The sequence below is a fragment of the Chlorocebus sabaeus genome, chromosome 3 (assembly GCF_047675955.1).
Source record: "Chlorocebus sabaeus isolate Y175 chromosome 3, mChlSab1.0.hap1, whole genome shotgun sequence".
NCBI classification, from domain to species: domain Eukaryota; kingdom Metazoa; phylum Chordata; class Mammalia; order Primates; family Cercopithecidae; genus Chlorocebus; species Chlorocebus sabaeus.
The window spans coordinates 14,689,661-14,708,943 of record NC_132906.1 but is presented as its reverse complement, the minus strand read 5'-3'; the positions used below and the strand labels follow the sequence as shown (position 1 = coordinate 14,708,943).

General features: G+C 41.9%; 1 protein-coding gene across 6 annotated transcripts in view; it reads left to right on the top strand.

Moving 5' to 3' along the window:
• Positions 1–19,283, top strand: part of DCLK1 (doublecortin like kinase 1) — a 351,515-nt gene that overhangs the window by 168,839 nt on the left and 163,393 nt on the right. For all 6 annotated transcript variants that reach the window (XM_037986817.2, XM_007960118.3, XM_007960117.3 and 3 more), the window contains exon 4: positions 3,157–3,256. In XM_037986817.2, the coding sequence (XP_037842745.1) occupies positions 3,157–3,256 (100 nt within the window). The remainder of the gene's footprint in view (positions 1–3,156; positions 3,257–19,283) is intronic.

The window sequence follows — 19,283 nt, the reverse complement described above, 5'->3', positions numbered from 1 at the left end:
ATCATCGTGAATGCTTCCAACATCTGACATGTACTGAGCAGATAATTCATGGCTGAGAGGCCAATTGTCACTATCACTTTGTAACAAGAAGCCTATTTTTCATTCATCAAATGAATTTTTTAAAAAACTGGTGACTATACTGAATCTTTAGAACACCAGGTTTCAAAAGCAGTAACACTGCATAGATAAATAAAATCAGATTATTGTGTGAAACACTGGTTTTCAATTCCTCTACCGTTTTATAATTCCTTAATATCAGAATGTACAGTAATGCCTCAAGGAAAATTCTCAATGTACATTTGTCTAGAGAAGTGGGTTATAAATCTCCCTCTGTTATTCTTTCTTGTTAGTTGGAATACATTATAGCTACCTCTGTATCAGTGGTAGAGTGTGAGTGCATGGATGATTGAAGCTCACTGAAGTGCACAGATTATCCTAAATTCATCTTTATTATAACCTTGTGTTTAAGTCTCCTTTGGTATCAACTCTTTAAGAAGACTTCTAACAAGGAGCAGTTTTATAAAGTTGAATTTGATCTTCTGACCATACCTACCTTTTCCAATGGGAAGTTGTGAGCAGGGAAGTGGTTACATGATGTTGAACAGAAAGCACAGAAAACATCAGAGTTTCTGCTAGTTCAACAAATTCTCTCATTTCAATGACTGTTTGGTGAGAGGTAAATGAATGCATACTGCTTGGCACTGAGGTGACTTGCCCCTGCCTTTTTGTGCTGGGTGATGACAGTTACTTTTCTCTAACAATCATTGCATTCCTTTTATATTCTCGGAGTCTCGATGTTGGAAAGAACATCAAAATTTCATCACGTTTCATTTCCCGCTTGCCAAAAAAAAAAAAAAACCTGCCCAAGATGGATCATTGTTTGTTCCGTTCTTTAAGTCTCAGACTTGGAGAATGGTCATCAGTAAACTGATGGAAGAGCATTGGCTAGCAACCTGCTTAAAACCTGTTGTAGTTTTGATGATAGTTATTTGTCCACATAGAAGTGGCGTGAAACATGAACACACCGATGAGTAGGATGTGGTTAGCAATCAGATGTTCTCAAATGCAAATGGTGGGAGTGAGAATGTGTTTCCTTTCAAAAACAATATTTTTCATCTATCAGAGATACATCATCAGAATGTTTGATGTAGAGTAGGCCCATCATAAATGTTTGAGTGAGTAAATTAGTTGGCAATGAAATATTTATCAGCTGCAGAAGCATGGCCGCCTAGGAGCAGAATGGGTAACTTCTTTCTTTCCTGTGTTCCCAGAGATCTTTTCACCTATGGCTGTCGGCCCACTTCTAAAGGGAACTCTGAGGAACACTATCTGTCTTCATGATGCTGTGTGAGAGAAAAGTTCTGGAATCAAATAAGTTTGGGAAATACTGGATTTTTCTCTCTTCTTTGACGTTATGATGTATATTAGAACATTAAGGGTTTTGAGAATTTGGAAACAAATATTTTCCAAATCTGTTTGGCTTTAGAACTCTCTTTTGCCCAAAATGTATTAACCATCCACACTTTAGGAGATACTGCTCTTTTGGGTTAATTGTTCACATTTGGGCGGAGATCATGACTTCTTCATTTCTGCCAGATGCTGACTGGCACATGGTAGGCATTCAGTAAATACTTTCTGTAAATGAAATGTAAAATGAAAATGGCCACAGGGGGGCATTGATTGAGATGATGCTAGAAGAAGCTATGGTGTCATGAAGGTAAAGATGAACAGGATTGGGTTGGAGTCAGAGAAAGAGGAGTGAAATGGAGGGTGGGTTCTGAATTCAAATGGTCTGCTTTTAAACCAAATAGAATATCAGAGCTTCTGACATCACCCTTGAAGCCCTTCAGCTTTCCTCAGTGATTACAGCATCCCTCTTAAATCCCCTGTGTTTTTAAGCTTTCATGGGCAGACTAAACACTGACAACCATGGATAATACCTCATTCTTGTTTAATGTTGATTATCAAACTGTTATAGAAATTCCATTTTAAAAACTTCGGCCAAGTGATTATTTAGAAATGAGACATTATTTGGAAAGACAGTCTAAAGCCCACATATCATTGCATTTGAGGACTCTAAATAATGCTATGTTCTCTCAACTTACTATTCTATGTCTTATAGCACATGTGGTGTGTCAGAGTAGCATTCCCAGGGACTGACAAAAAAGCAGAACTCCAGAGGTGCCCACGAGCACTCCAGAGCGGCTTGTCTCTGGTCCTCAAATATCCAGGAGAAAATGCTATTACAACCTCTATTTCATACAGCTCTTAATGGGTGCTTGCAACTAGCCATCTTACGATTCGCCCAAGCGGTCAAAGGAAATTGAAAATAGTTAGAAATCAGCAGTGTTCCTAGTGTTGGCATTGCACACAATGTGAACAAAATATTACATAGTCTATCCAAAGACAGAGAGCAAGATGCTTGAAAATTATTCATTTTCATCACATTTACTTGCAAAAATGACATTTAGCTTTCTTAAAGCTCTCATTGGAGAGTAAGTCAAGTAAATATCAAAAGGTTGCCTTAAAACTTGCCTTTTGCATGACAAGAGGAAATGGGTGGCCTGAGAGTTTTAGAGTTTGGCAGAGCTTGGGTGTCGGCATACACTTACCGTAATCTCTCTAACCCTAAGCAATAGCTTCATTTATTTATTATTATTTTTAAAAGAGTTTCATTTTTCTTTCAACTAGAAGTGGAATGGGTTTAAAGGAGGTGATTATGTTCATAAGATGAGAGAAATATTTTTCTTCAGTGATTATGATGGCATGAATTACTAAACATATTTGTTGTTAAAACCATATGCTGACTTGTGTTGCTATCAAAGAGGATTACATTCCGAAGAGGAAAGGGGCACTGCACCTACACTAATATGGAAACAAAGGGCTCTTACCTCAGAGCCTATTGATATATCAAGTAATAAATGTGACAGTTACTGGTTCTATTTTCCTTATCCTGTTTTCCTGCAGAACTGAAATGGAACATGTTTCTTACTAGTAACAGATGCTCGAACCCCTCTTTTGAAATTCCTCTGTAGAAGCTGCCCTGTTGATTCCATTAGCTGGGAAGGGGCTTTATGCAGATGTCTGCTCGTGGGGTTGCATTGTTGTAATTGCTGTTCTACCACCCTTGCTGAGTGCCATGCTTTTCTCTTGTAGGTGATGTGCCTTCAGGACTTTTTTGGTGATGATGACATTTTTATTGCATGTGGACCGGAGAAGTTCCGTTACCAGGATGATTTCTTGCTAGATGAAAGTGGTAAGGAAAAAAAAAAGTTCAAAACCAGGGGAAATTTGAGGCAGCTTTCAAAAATGAGCTGCACCAGGCCAAGATTATGTCAACTCCAAAGCTACCAAATCAGTTTCAGATCCTCACCCAGCGTGTCTTTTCCATATCTTGAATTTCTTTGATTTTTTTTTAACATGGAAAACAGATGAAATGAGAATTGGAAAAGTTAAATCATTTAGAAGAATAAGTAACTAATGGCTAATTTATAACCACTTAATAATTAAGTTGATGTTACGTAGAAGATGATGGTGTGGATTTCTACATTTTTAATTTTATGTATTTTCCACAATTTTTAGCTGAGGGATTTGTCATCATAAAATCATTTAAGATGTTTCTAGGCTCAGCTTTCAGGTGGCTTCCTTTAATTCCTAACCGGGCAAGTGGCTTGCTTTCCCTTTTTCCTTTAAATACCATAGCATTCATGTGTCATTAGCATCTGTGAGATATCAGAAAAGAGAAGTTAGCTTCCTTCCATTAACAAACTAAATGTGCTACTCTGTAACTGATAAAGAGGGGATGGTTGTAAAGAGGGAAAAACATGTCTTAGGAAATGAATATGAAAGGTTGTGACTTTAAGAATGATATTTTTGATACCATTAATCATCTGAGAATCTTAGCACTATCACAGGTAAGATTATTGTACCAAAGATTATTGTACCCCTTCCTTGATAATATTACTCTAATTTAATTAGGGGAGCATTGCATATTTACTGACAACTCAGATTCTGCCTAGTTGGAAATGCTTTTTGAAATGATAATAAATTATTTGCTTAGATGAATACAGAAAAACAAATCAGTGAGCTTTTGAAATAGTGGCTGAGCAACACTTGAGCACTAACAATAATGGGAAAGTGATGTGATGTAGTGGTCTCACCCCAACACTGCAGATGTGTGTTAATGCACAGCATCTATGTTACACACATATATACATATTATCAGCTGTATGCACTTAGGAACTACAGTTCTTTGATTTAAAAATGACTTAAAGGATGGGTGTGGTGGCTCACACTTGTAATCCCAGCACTTTGGGAGGCCAAGGTGGGCAGATCACTTGAGCTCAGGAGTTTGAGACTAGCCTGGGCAACATGGCGAAACCCTGTCTCTACAAAAGTTAGCAGGGCATGGTGGTGCACACCTGCAGTCCTAGCTGCTTGGGAGACTGAGGTGGACGGATCATCTAAGCCCAGGGAGGTCAAAGGTGCAGTGAACCCTGATTGTGCCATTGTACTAGGCCTGGGTGTTAGAGCAAGACCCTGTCCCCCCAAAAAAATGATTTAGAGTGTGTAGGGAGGGATAAGGATTTTTAAAATTGCCCCTTTCTTATGAAAACTTCAAATGCCCATTAAGAATGTAAATAGATGTGTCATTTGAAGAGATTTATTTTGGTTCAAGGACCAAAACTGGAAGAGTGGTTTGGCATCCCTTTTTCTCTAAATAAGTTGACTCAAATACATTCCATCTTTATTTCTGATCTACGTGCCCTTTGAGGCACAGATTTTTGTAAATATATCACAAGTATAGTGTCCTCAGGGAAGGTCTCCCCCACACCACCGTTTTAAGAACAGCTTTGCCATTGTGTAGAACAGGTGAAAGTCAAGAGTCAGACAGAAGAGTTGACAGCACGGTTTTGAGAAAAATAAACTGCCCTGACTTTCCATTTAAAGAAAATAGCTGCTTGTGATAGAATGGTTTAGGAGACCAGATGCGTTCTGAAATGAAAGCCTGTTTGTTGCTTTGATATAGAAAACAGCCTGTCAAACTTGACCTGGAATACATCTCTTTTTCAAACCAGCAAGCAGAGTTGGCCACATCTTCCAAGCTCTGGGGTCTCTATCTAGGCCCCAGATGGACTTGGGGCCCCTTCTCCCTGCTGGCTGGGCTGGGTGAGCTCACACAGCTGGGCTTCCCTTCGCAACAGCCAATGGGCTCTCCACCCAGGATGCCGCAGCTACTCCCATGCACCTGCTATGCTGAGCAGGTAGACTTTCTGAGAAGTACAACAGGAAAATGCCAGAAATTCTGTAATACAGTAGGCGCACTGCCCCTTTCCTCTTGCTATTTGCCCCTTAGAATTATTTCTCATTAAAAAGAATGCACACAGGCCGGGTGCAGTGGCTCACACCTGTAAACCCAGGACTTTGGGAGGCTGAGGAGGGCGGATCACCTGAGGTTGGGAGTTCGAGACCAGCCTGACCAACATGGAGAAACCCCATCTCTACTAAAAATACAAAATTAGCCAGGCATGGTGGTGCATGCTTGTAATCCCAGCTACTCAGGAGGCTGAGGCAGGAAAATGGCTTGAGCCTGAGAGTTAGAGGTTGTGGTGAGGTGAGATCCCATCATTGCACTCCAGCCTGGGCAACAAGAGTGAAACTCTGTCTCAAATAAATAAATAAGTAATAAAAGAATAAAAAAGAACACACACAGATATACAGAGATATGCACACAAGGGCTTACATGCAAACACACACACACACATCCCAGGGCACCTTCTCCATCTTTTGTGGTTTGACTTTGTGAAGGACCACTTCACACTAATTAGCTGAGAACTTCACATCCCTTCCCTGGATGAATAATGTCCTAACCCTTTCTTGGTGTGAAATACATTTGCTGAGTAATGATGTCCTCCCCCATTCCAAAAGAAACACGTGGATATGGAAGGAAGGGGGCTCAAATAGAAAAACGATCTAAATTGAGATTTTACTTCCTTGGATGAACTTACCCCAAGACTAAATTCACACGTTGACAACTGCAATTTTCCTGTTGCTTGTACAGCATGTTCTAGTGCTGATGTATTAACATTTGAATCTTTTTTTAAGTGCTCCGAGCATGATTTAACCCAGCTTATCTGTACTTGCTAAATGGTATTTGCACATCGATGCTTCATTTGGCCTTTTCCGTAGTAGTTTCCTTAAAGGGGTGTCAGCGGTGGGTACAGGCCTCTTCAGAATTACTACTCTCGCCCTGTGCAGGGCTGTGCTTCATTGAAGGTGCCAAGAAGTGGGCCTTTTGCCACAAGGCGGCACTTTTATTTTAACTTTCCAGATTTACCCGGCTCCCAGTGAGTTCAGGATTTAGCAATAATACATCCCTCTAATTACTGCTAGGAAATCTCCTAAGGATGTCTCTTAAGGTCCATCCTGGGAGGAGATTTGCCATTGTAGATGAATATTTCATGGGGCCACATTGGAGCCAGATTAATATAGGAAACTGCCAGGGAGCCTCCTTCCACTCCTAAGTTTGCACTTTCGGAAAATAACACCTTCCTTGTTCTGGTTCAGAATGTAACCATTTTAGCGATATCGTCATCAATCAGTAGAATCTTAGCACCTTGGAGATGGTGGCTAGAGCACTATAGATAGAGACAAGCAGAGAGGCCAGCAGATCCTTCCCTTGTTGTCTAATTTAGAATGATGAAACAGAGGCAGGGAAAATGTCACATTGGAGACAGGAAGCTCAACATGGTTTTGCTTCTGTGTTGATGACAAATGGATGAATTTGTGATCTGTTGCCATTTAAAAGTGATAGGGTTTTGTTGAGAAAGGATCATCACCGCATGCTTGGGAGAGACAGTGAACTCCTTGGGGATGAGCCTGATGCTGGATGTCAATTCTTGGCCAACCCCCCAGCCTCAAAGCCAGTGCCTCGACTCTGCTTGGCTAGTTCCTTCACCCATTCACTCCACTGCCATCTGGAGCCTCACCGTGGGCAGGACTGCCGCCTGCTCGGGAGTCCAGATATCTGCCATCCTCTTTCAGCTTCTCTCAGATCTTTCTGGTTTTTTATCAATCAGTTCCTAAGTGCTCTTGATTCTGATGTTAATCGGCATTACCTTCAAAGTCCATTGTTTTGCTTAGATGTTGAATTAATTTCCTAGGGCTACGGTAACAAAGTATCACAAACTGGGTGACTTAAAACAACAGAAATGTGTTGGCTCATAGTTCTGAAGACAAGAAGTCCAAAATCAAGGTACTGGCAGGGCTGTGCTCCCTCTGAAGGCTCTAGGGAAGAATCCTTCCTCATTTCTTCCAAGTTTCTGATGGCTTCCAGCAGTCCTTGACTTGTGGCAGCATCATCACTCCAATCTCCACCTCCATCTTCATGTAACCTTCTCCCCTGCATTTCGGTAGAATTTCCCTCTTCTCATAAGGACACCAGTTATTGGATTAGGAGCCACTCACATTCAGTATGACCTCATCTTAGCTTGGTAACATCTACGAAGACTCTATTTCCAAATAAGATTCATTCAAAGGTACCAGGATTCGGACTGGAACATATCCTTTTGGGGAACAAAATTCAACCTAAAAAAGACATTGGTGGAAGCTGTTCGAATTTTATTTGAACTTGGATTACAAGTAAACTAATGTTTATCATATTTTCTTGGATCTGTCCTTAGATATTTACAGTAATAGCATTGTATTTGTTAGTAGAATACATCAAAAACACAGCTGCGGCTGCCCCTCATCTGACCGTTCACAGTTAGGGTTCCTCACCTCGTGGGTCAGAGGAATGCTGTCAGACAGTCTGAGATTTCAGCTGCATTTGACAGAGCCCCTCTTGAAATCCCTTGGACTAAGATGAAAATATATAGTAAATGGTATAGGTGGTTGTATTTTTAATTGATTTATCTTCTCTGTCCAAAAGGTACTGATTTATAGGCCGATGTCCAATGTGCCGGAGGAGGTCTGTATTAGGATTGTCCCATCAGGCCCCTGAAGGAAGGGATTTGTTTGTTTGCCAAGAGTGAACAGGTTTCACACCACAAGAATCTGCTTTGGACTTGATATGGTTTAGCATGGTTAGAAGTGTCCTTTTGAGGTCAGGCACAGTGGCTCATGCCTGTAATCCCAGCACTTTGGGAGGCCAAGGCGGGTGGATCACGAGGTCAGGAGAATCACGAGGTCAGGAGATCAAGACCATCCTGGCTAACACAGTGAAACCCCGTCTCCACTAAAAATACAAAAAAGTAGCTGGGTGTGGTGGCACACACCTGTAGTCCTAGCTACTCGAGAGGCTGAGGCAGGAAAATCACTTGAACCTGGGAGGTGGAGGTTGCAGTGAGCCGAGATCACACCACTGCACTCCAGCCTAGGCAACAGAGCAAGACTGCAAAACTGTCTCAAAAAAAAATAAAAAATAAAAGAGTGTCCTTTAGAGAACATTAAAGCTGCGTGGATTTGAACCATCAGGGAGGAGAGCTGATGTGGTTAAAGGTAGAATGAGGATCCGAAAAGGTTCTAACAGGGTGGATTGTATCTAACAAGATAAAATTGAATTTGTATAAACAAAAAGAAGAGCTCTAGGGTGTGAAAGAAAGAAAAATGCCAGCCTTACAAGCTGACTTAGTAGTGATGTCGTTTTCACAGCAGCACGTGTGAAATTTACTTTTACTTGACTGCAGGCTTAGTATGAGATGTTATGTGATATGGGTCATTTGTGTGTGGATTGTAGGGGTATCATATACTATACTGTAAAATGTTTTTGCCCCTCTGATGGAAGGTGGTAAATGTGAACTGAAACAAAACATTAAAATTAAAAAATGTATTTAGTATTCCTAAAACTAAGTAACTATAGAAGAAATGTAAATAAGCTTTCAGATTTTTGTATGTTTGTAGTGTTTATAATTCTGAAGTCATTAAAGCTCAAAACTGCAGGACGACTTTTGAGACAGTGTGCGTGTGCATGTGTGTGTGCATGTGTGTGTGCCCGTGCACATGTGTGCATATGTGTGTGCATGTGCGTGTGCATGTGCGTGTGCATGTATGTGTGCATGTGCGTGTGCATGTGTGTATGCCCGTGCATGTGTGTGCATGTGTAGTGACCAATCTCCAGGAAATACCAGTTCTGCTTCTCCCTGCACCAGACAGATGTGCCTGTAGTCCAGTGTTCTTCCTGGGTATGTGATTCTAGAATGGACATTTCCTCAGCTTCTGTTATGGATCTCCATGGTGTTGGGTATCCAAGATCTGCTTGGTAAATATTTCTAGAAATATTCTATCCTAACCATTTTCCTGGGACTCATGTCCCGAATAAGACAGAAGCTGCATCAGGCACCATTCACCAGGGGGTTCTGATTGCTTTCCCTAATTCTGGGTGATAAGAAAATAGGGCTAGAACCTATTAGGTTGGTGCAAAAGTAATCATGGCTTCTGAAAGTAATGGCAAAAAAAAAAAAAAAAAAAAAAATGTGATTACTTTTTCACCAACCTAATAGAATAGTAGGAACAGTATTGGAATAGTGGGATTGTGTTTGGAAGACACAGTCTCATCCAGGCTCTGTGTCCTACTTTCTGTGTGGTCTCTACATCTCCTAGCCTGCTTCCTATTCCCTGAAACACTTTTTTTTTCTCCTGAGTTGTAATGGACCTCAAATGAGACAATAAATGTCAAAGCACATTCGAAACTGTGTTCCTTATTACCCAGTGAATGATGCTGGGGAATGACACCTCAGCTGAAATATACCTCCTAGTGGATTGCAGCTGGACTCAGCCATGTAGCTTCATTTGTGGGGCTTAATTGGAGGCAGATGACATCAAGATCTGCTTTTGGTGCTCTTTGGAACCAGAAAGCGGTTACTACCGCTTTCTTCCACTCTTAACTTTTGTTGCTGTGGTGGAGGTGAGAGGGAATTAAGGCTCCTTTGAAGATACCCACTCTTCTCTGGAGGGAATCTCTGGAAGATTAAACTAAACCACATGTAGAAGAACCAATCAGACTTCTAAAAGTGGCAGTGTTCAGGAGTCCCAGCCCTTGGTAAATGCTTCCCTCTTTCCATGCCCACGTTGATTTGAGTTAAAGAGACCTGATGGCCCTGCTGCTTTGTCCTGAGGCTGGTGATGCTAGGAAACCAGAAGGTTAATGGAAACACTGGAAGATGCTCACAGTCAGGCCAAAGACCACTCCTCCTCACAAACTAGTTTTTGAGTCACTGCTAACAAAATCCATCCATTCTTTCACTCATGCAGTTATTTATTCAATAAGCTAGCTTACTATGTACCAGGCAGTCTGCTAAGCTCAAGTACCTGCAGGCAGTAACACTTAGATCAGATGTGACCCTTCAACTGACTTTTTTTTTTTTTTGAGATGGAGTCTAGCTGTGTCACTCAGGCTGGAGTGTAGTGGTGTGATCTCGGCTCACTGCAAGCTCTGCCTCCCAGGTTCAAGCAATTCTCCTGCCTCAGCCTCCCAAGTAACTGGGACTGCAGGTGCACACCACCATGCCTGACTAGTTTTTATATTTTTAGTAGATATGGAGTATTGCCATGTTGGCCAGGCTGGTCCATACTGACTTTTAATATTGTTTATGTGTAAAGATGTCAGAGGATCTTAGGTACTGAACTTTGACCCGGAATATTAAATATTGCATATTATTCTAGTGGCTTTTATCTCTTAGGAAAAATACTGTGGTAAAATGACTAGTGATTTACAGTAGACAGACAACTCTTTGTAAATCTAAATTGTAATTGGATTATAAGGCCAGTTTACATTACATCTGTGAGTAGATTTCTTTGAGATGGATAGTACTCGTTGGTGCTAGAATATTTTATCGTTTCAATAGATGTTAATTCTAGGAATGTACAGTTTTTATTTTAAAGAAACAGTATGGGGCCAGGCATGGTGGCTCATGCCTGTGATCCCAACAGTTTGGGAGCTGAGGCAGGTGGATCACTTGAGCTCAGGAGTTCAAGACCAGCCTGGGCAACATGGTGAAACCCCATCTCTACGAAAAATTGGCTGGGCATGGTGGAGCAAACCTGTAGTCCCAGCTACTTGGCAGGCTGAGGTGGGAGGATCGCTTGGGCTTCAGAGGTCGAGGCTGCAGTGAGCTGAGACTGTGCCACTGCCCTCTTGCCTGGGTGAAAGAGCGAGACTCTGTCTCAGAAAACAAACAAACAAACAAAAAAGCCAAACAACTGAAAAACTAATATAGCTATCTTGTTGAATAATTCTAAGTTTTTGTGGCTCTTCGTTGTCTTATGAGAAAAGGATATGAAATCTGGTATGATCATTCCTGATTGCATTGATTTGTAGAATTCGGCTTGATGTCTGAAATAGAGGGTTTGGGAGCTTTTGTCTGTTTTGTGTTCTGAATACGGGGCACATTGGCTAACGTGCTTTGCTCATACAGGACACATTTGCTAACCTGCTTTGCTCTCGTCAGCAAGTTCCTATTTGCCTCCAAGCAGTGGAAAGGCCGCAGTGGGTTCTGGAGACTTTCCTGACCATAGCTACCTTTTAGCTCATGCGTAAGTATGAAATGTCCCAGAACATAGTGATTGTTCCAATTTAATCAACAGCCAAACTATGGATACAAACAGAGTACAGTACCTTGGAGACAGACTCTAACTCAAGCTCAAGCTAGTTCCTTCACTACAAATAGATAATTTCCTACTTAGAAAATCAAGGCATTGTGTAACATCTGCAATCTTTCCTTTACATTTTCTCTTCCGCTCCTCCTGGGCCTTCCTTTTTATTGTATTCAGTAACAGTGACATATGAATTTTTGATATGGAAAACCCTACAAAATATAGCATTGTATGTGAATTGTGGACACTAAAGGTCTTGGAGGTCATCAGCTTCCCCTCCCCTTTGATGCAGAAACCCTCTCCACAGCATCTAACAGTTGTTCCTCCATCCCCAACTGGAACCCTTTGTTGATGATGGGGTGCAAATTTAGAAGAAGGCCAATTCCACTGTCCACTAGTGTTTTTGTTTTTTTTTTTTTTGAGACAGAGTCTCACTCTGTCACCCAGGCTGGTGGAGTGCAGTGGCGCAATCTCAGCTCACTGAAACCTCTGCCTCCCGGGTTCAAGCGATTCTCCTACCTCAGCCTCCCGAGTGGCTAGGACTACAGGCATGTGCCATCATGCCTGGCTAATTTTTTGAATTTTTAGTAGAGACAGGGTTTCACCATGTTACCCAGGATGGTCTCCATCTCCTCACCTCATGATCCGCCTGCTTTGGCCTCCCAAAGTGCTGGGATTACAGGTGTGAGCCACCGTGCCCGGCCTAGTGAGCACAATAATTTTTAACAAGTTATTGAGCCCAAATTAATGTCTCCCCAGCTTGCACATAGTCCTCCTAGTTCTGGTCTCCAGAGTAACAAATACCACCCACTGCCCTCATTCTAAGGGGAGCTTCCCTCCTATCCCTTCCCTCGTGGTCAAAATCACTCACTGTAAACTCTGTTGTTTCTTTTCCTTCTAGACCAAAATGACCTATATCTTTCCTCATCTTCTCTCCTGCTTTCCTCAGCTTTCCAAAAAATGAAGTTTCCTTTCTCTTCTAAAATCAATGATGGTCCCTGTCTTTGTCTTCTGTTTCTCTCTGTGACCTTGCCTTGTCAGTATTCTGTTCCTACTGTTTTGTGGATTTGTTGTTTTACCCTATCTATGGTCTCTTTTGTTTCAGCCCACAGCTAGGCCCAGGTTCCTCCTATCCTAAAAGAGCCTCCAGTCATCTCCATCATCTCATCAAACCACTTTGCCTTTCTTTCTCTGCTAAACTGCTAAAAAATAATAATAAATAATAACTGTCCTTGAAGCCTCCACTTCTTCAACCTGATCATTTGTTATACCATTGGGTAACTGGTACATGGAACACACAAGAATTATGGGGTTTGATCAGTTTTTTTAAAAGAACTGTCTTCCCCCCTCCATTTAGGTTTATGTAAGGCTGGAAGTTCCTTTCTTGGCACTGGATGGCACCCAGGAATCCCAGTATTTTTCTGGTCCCTCCTAAGATAGTCAAAAAGTCTTGTGGACTCTACTAGATGCAAACTGCCATCATCATTCCAAAGTGAAAGTATTTAGTCCCACATGACAGTCATTCAAAATTGGAGTTCTGTTTCTACACCTAGCTAGAGCTCAATGTAGCATGTGGTGAGTCCCCTACTCTGCAGGACAGGGGAACGGTTGATGACTTCTCTCCTGCCCACTCTCTCCTCCCCACTGTTTTGATCTCTCCAGGATTGGAATGGGGATAAGGTGGATGGGGCAGGGTGATGAGAAAGGAGAGATGGAAAGTCCTTACTTGACTATTCTGTTGTAGGGTGCCTTCAAACTCTCTCAGCCAGGAACTGTGATTTAAAGCTAACTTTTCTTTTGAGTGCTTTAATGGATTCTTCAGGGACTCTCACTGGGAACATTCTGCTCTTCTTTATTGATGTGGTTGATTCAGTTTCTTCCAGCTTTGGCCGAATCTCTCAGTCCCTGTTTTCCAAAGCCCTCCCTATTGGCCTCAGATACTCCTCTCGGGAAGAATTTAAATTAGTTCGACGCCAAGTTGTGCCCTCAAATCCATCAGAACACTCATGCATCCTTTACCTCCAACAACAGGCCACCCAGTACAACCAAGCCTCCTTCAGTTTTCTGCCAGAGGCTCTTGGGTGAAAGTCAGACACATGAATACCAGTCTGTCATTTCCCTCTGTCCACAGAGGACACTGATCAGGCACTTACGATCTTCCAGTGAAACCCCTATTGAGGTGAAGGAGAGCATCACCCCTGTTTTGGAATGACGGAATTCACAGCAAGGCTCTCTCTTAAGGAATCCTTCTCATAGATCTGCTTTCTCTCCAGTAACTTAAGCCTTTTATATCCTCAAAGTGGGTAAGAAGACCAAGGTCTAGAACTGTTTATATCTGCATTGAAATTTCTGGAATAGGATCTGTCTCACAATTCACTTTGGTATCTGATACACATCTCCTTGGAGTCTGGGTGAGATTTTCATTTTCAATCCTATTACCTTTGCAACTGGCTTCTATGCCTAACATATGTAGTAGTTCCACTAAGCAAGGATAATCTTCAAAGCACTATATTCAATGTTCTATCTTTTTCTTTTCTTCTTTATCTTCCTTGACTTCTTTGTAGCACTTGACATTTTTGATGATTCCCTCCTTGAAATTCTTGCCCCTTGACCCTTCGTAGTGTCTTGACGTCTTGATCGTCTGCCTGTCCCCCTTTGAATACTCTTAAGCTCCTTTCAGGTTTGCTTTTCAGTCATATATCCCTTAATAATTGTTCCCTAAGATTCATTCATTTTTTAAAACTTAATTACTCTCTATTCCTAGCCAAGTTCATCTACTTTAATGGCTTCAGCAATGATGGTTCTCGTAGACAGTGATGGTGACAAATGGCAACCAGATGGTATGCAATAAGCAAAGCCTTTGAAGTATGTATAATTTTCCCAAATTTACAATTAAGGAAATTAAGGCTTGGAGATGATAAATAATTTGTTCAAGGCCACACAGCTAGTATTAAAGGCAGAGGTCAAACCCAAGTTTATTTTTGTTTGACAATACATCCTTAATCTTTAAATGTACCTCCTTTGAGATATACATCTCTAACCCTGACTCCTCTCAGGAGCTCCAGAACCACATTTCCAACTTTCTCTTATGAACTTCCCTATGACTATTCCACAGCCACCTGAAATTCAACACATCCCACAATTGAACTCATCATCTACCTGGTCAGCTTCATTTCTTGTTCTGTGTTTCCTAGATGAGCTCATGGCATCAGCATTCTCAACACCAAGGCTGCAAAACATGGAGTTATCTTTTACTCACTCCTCACTTTTACTCCCCATAGCCCATCTGTCCCCCTCCTCTCCAATGCTACTGCCATTATCTTAGGTCGATTCCTCATCATCTCCCACTTAGACTCATGAAGATGCTTGAATTTTCTATCCTAGTTGCAGTTTTTCATTTTCACACCATGTTTGAACACAGATTGATCCTCCTGAATTCACTTACCTAGCCCTCCACTGCCTACAGACTCCTTGGCATGCTATTCTAGGGCAGTTGTAATCTGACTGCATTATATCTTTCTAGCTGTTCTCACCCTTTATTCCTCCTCTGCCCTCCAACCACAGTATTATTTGTTGGTCTCCCAAAAGCTATTTATTTTCAAAATAGCTGCTTTTACTCATGTTGTCTCATTAATGTGGAATGCTCTTTTTCCTCTTCTCCTTCCTCATCACCAAACTCCATCTTGTCCTGAGGTTCAAGTCAAACATCATCATCCTTGTAAAGCCTTTTTCCAGCTACTTGGTTTCAATCAGTTACTAATTTCTCATTCTTTTCCAGCTCTTTGCTCTTTATTATACCATTGTTGTTCATTCTGCTGTGTGTTCTGGGATTTTTTTTTTAATGCATCTAGCTTATGAGTAATAATCACGTTTAATTATCAGGAAACCTCTGCAGTGTTGCTTTACAAATAATGAAAGCCATGTTAAGAGAAGTTGAGAAACTGTCCAAGGTCGCTGTATTAATCAGGATTCTCAACAGAAACAGAACCAATAGGATACACACACATACACACGCATACACACACAGAGACACACACAGACATACTGATATGGTTTGGTTCTGTGCCCCGAACCAAATCTCATCTTGAATTGCATTCCCACAATTCCCACGTGTTGTGGGAGGGACCCGGTGGGACATAATTGAATCATGGGGGCAGTTTCCCTGATACTGCTGTCATGGTAGTGAATAAGTCTCATGAGATCTGATGTTTTTACCAGGGGTTTCTGCTTTCGTGTCTTCTTCACTCTCTCTTTGCCTGCTCCCTTCCATGTAAGATATTACTTGCTCCTCCTTGCCTTCTGCCATCATTGTGAGGCTTCCCCAGCCACATGGAACTGTAAGTCCAATTAAACCTCTCTCTTTTGTAAATTGCCCAGTCTCGGGTATATCTTCGTCAGCAGCATGAAAACAGACTAATACAGTAAATTGGTACCAGTAGAGTGGGGCGCTGCTGAGAAGATACCCAAAAATATGGAAGCAACTTTGAAACTGGGTAACAAGCAGAGGTTGGAACAATTTGGTGGGCTCAGAAGACAGGAAAATGTGGGAAAGTTTGGTGATAGCAATATGGACAATAAGGTCCAGGTTGAGGTGGTCTCAGATGTAGATGAGGAACTTTTTAGAAACTGGAGCAAAGGTGACTCTTGTTATGTTTTAGTGGAGACTGACAGCATTTTTCCCCTGACCTAGAGATTTACAGAACTTTGAACTTGAGAGAGATGATTTAGGGTATCTGGTGGAAGAAATTTCTAAGCAGCAAAGCATTCAAGAGGTGACTTAGACACTGTTAAAAGCATTTAAAAGGGAAACAGAGCATAAAAGTTTGAAAAATTTGCAGCCTGACAATGTGATAGAAAAGGAAATACCATTTTCTGAGGAGAAAGTCAAGCCAGCTGCAGAAATTTGCGTAAGTAGCACGGAGCCAAATTTTAATCCCCAAGACAATGGGGAAAATGTCTCCAGGGCATGTTGGAGGTCTTTACAGCAGCCCCTCCCATCACAGGCCTGGAGGCCTAGGAGGAAAAAGGGGTTTTATGGGCTGGGTCCAAGATCCCTGAGCTGTGTGCAGCCTAGGGACTTGGTGCCCTGCATCCCAGCCACTCTAGCCATGGCTGAAAGGGGTCAATGTAGAGCTCAGGCCATGGATTCAGATGGTGCAAGCCCCAAGCCTTGGCAGCTTCCACATGGTGTTGAGCCTGTGGGTGCACATAAGTCAAGAATTAGAGTTTGGGAACTTCTGCCTAGATGTTAAAGGATGTATGGAAATGCCTGGGTGCCCAGGCAGAAGTTTACTGCGGGGACAGGGCTCTCCTGCAGAACCTCTGCTAGGGCAATGCAGAAGGGAAATGTGGGGTCAGGGCTCTCACACAGAGTCCTTACTGTGGCACTGCCTAGTGGAGCTGTGAGAAGAAGGACTGTCCTCCAGGCCCCAGAATGATAGATCTGCTGACGGCTTACACTGTGCACCTGGAAAAGTTGCAGACACTCAATGCTAGTCCATGAAAGCAGCTGGGAGGGAGGCTGTACCTTGCAAAGCCACAAGGGAGGAACTGCCTAAACCATGGGAACCCACCTCTTGCATCAGCATGACCCGGATGTGAGACATGAAGTCAAAGGAGATCATTTTGGAGCTTTAAGATTTGACTGTCCCACTGGATTTTGGACTTACTTGAGCCCTCTAGCCCCTCTGATTTGGCCAATTTCTCCGATTTGGAATGGTTGTATTTACCCAATGTCTGTACCCCCATTGTATCTAGGAAGTAACTAGCTTGCTTTTGATTTTACAGGCTCATAGGCAGAAAGGACTTGCCTTGTCTCAGATGAGACTTTGGACTGTGGACTTTTGAGTTAAGGCTGAAATGAGTTAAGACTCTGGGGGACTGTTGGGAAGGCATGACGGGTTTTGAAATGTGAGGACATGAGATTCGGCAGGGGCCAAGGGTGGAATGATACGGTTTGGCCCTGTGTCCCCACCCAAATCTCGTCTTGAATTGTACTCCCATAATTCCCACATGTTGTGGGAGGGACCTGGCGGTTGATAATTGAGTCATGGAGGAGGTTTGCCACATACTCTTCTCATGGTAGTGAATAAGTTTCATGAGATCTGATAGTTTTATTGGGGGTTTCCACTTTTGCATCTTCCTTACTCTCTCTTTGCCTGCTGCCATCCATATAAGACATTACTTGCTCCTCCTTGCCTTCTGCCATGATTGTGAGGCTTCCCCAACCATGTGGAACTGTAAGTCCAATTAAACCTCTTTCTTTTGTAAATTTCCCAGTCTCACATATATCTTTATCAACAATGTGAAAATGAACTAATACACATACACACACAGAGATAGACGAAAGATAGACTTATAAGGAATTGACTTGTGTGATTATGGAGGCTGAGAAGTCCCACAACCTGTGGTTTATAAGCTGGTGACCCAGGAAAACCAGTGATATAGTTCAGTCTGAGAATAAGGACCTGAGAACTGGAGGAACCAATGATGAAAGTCCCAGTCCAAGGGTAGGAGAAGATGAAATGAGATGTTTCAGCTCAAGCAGTGAGGCAGAAGGAAAAAGGTGAATTTCTCCTTCGTCTACCTTTTGTTCTGTTTGGGCTTTCATGGATTGGATGAGGCCGATCTACATTGGAGAGGGTAGTTTACTTTATGGAGTCCACTGATTCTAATGCTAATTTCACCCAGAAACATCCTGACAGACACACCCCAAAATAATGTTTAATCTGGGCACCCTGTGGCCCATTCAAGTTAACCATCATGAAATTAACTATCACAGTTACATCCCCAGTGGGTAACAGAGTTGGAATTAAAACTGAGGATCCTGGACACTTTGTACTTTATCTTCCTTTATTGTAAGTGCCTTGAGATTGGTCCTGTGTATCATTAAAACATATATCCCACAGTACATATAAGGGTGCCATGAGTAGTAAGGGCTCCAGAAATATTAGCTGAATTATTGGATGTGAAGGAATCTGCTCCATCTGTCAGTCTTTAGATGCTTGAGGCCTATAGCCTGGTACTTCCCAAAAACTTCTTTTCCAGACAAAGTTTCCTCAACTATTTGTTTTAAGACTACCCTACTATCCTGGTTACACTTCTCTTGATATCCAATACTAGATATTGATCAGCAATAGCCTCCCTAAAATGGCACCTAGAACAGAACATAGTATTCCGTGAGGGCTTCAAAGAGCATTGAGAATATAAACTTATTTGATAGAGGCAACAAACTTGTCCAAATACAGCCTAAGAGTGATTAAGTTTTCTTTCAACAATTGTGAAACAATGCAGGCTCATGGTTAGCTTTTGGCCAGCTGAACTCTCTGGGGCTTTCTGAGGTGATGTCAAGCCAGCTTCTACTTGTTTAATTGAATATTTGAACCTCCTTGTAGTGCTTTAATTGTATTCATGCCCAGATAGCATCTTACTAATTTTAGTCATTGATTCTGGCCATTTAAGAACTTTAAGCATCCAAATTCTGCCTGAGGATAAACAATAGCAGAGAGTTGATTTCCAGGCCTTTGTTTTTCCCAACTGAGTTATGCTGCTAGAGGCCTGCCTACCCAAAGACTAACAGCATAACTGCCTAGAAACTCTAATAAAATGAAAAGAAATGAAAAGGTATGATAACACTCACATTTCCTTGTGGGCAACAATGGTAGGGGAGCCTCAGATTCAATGCCCAGCTT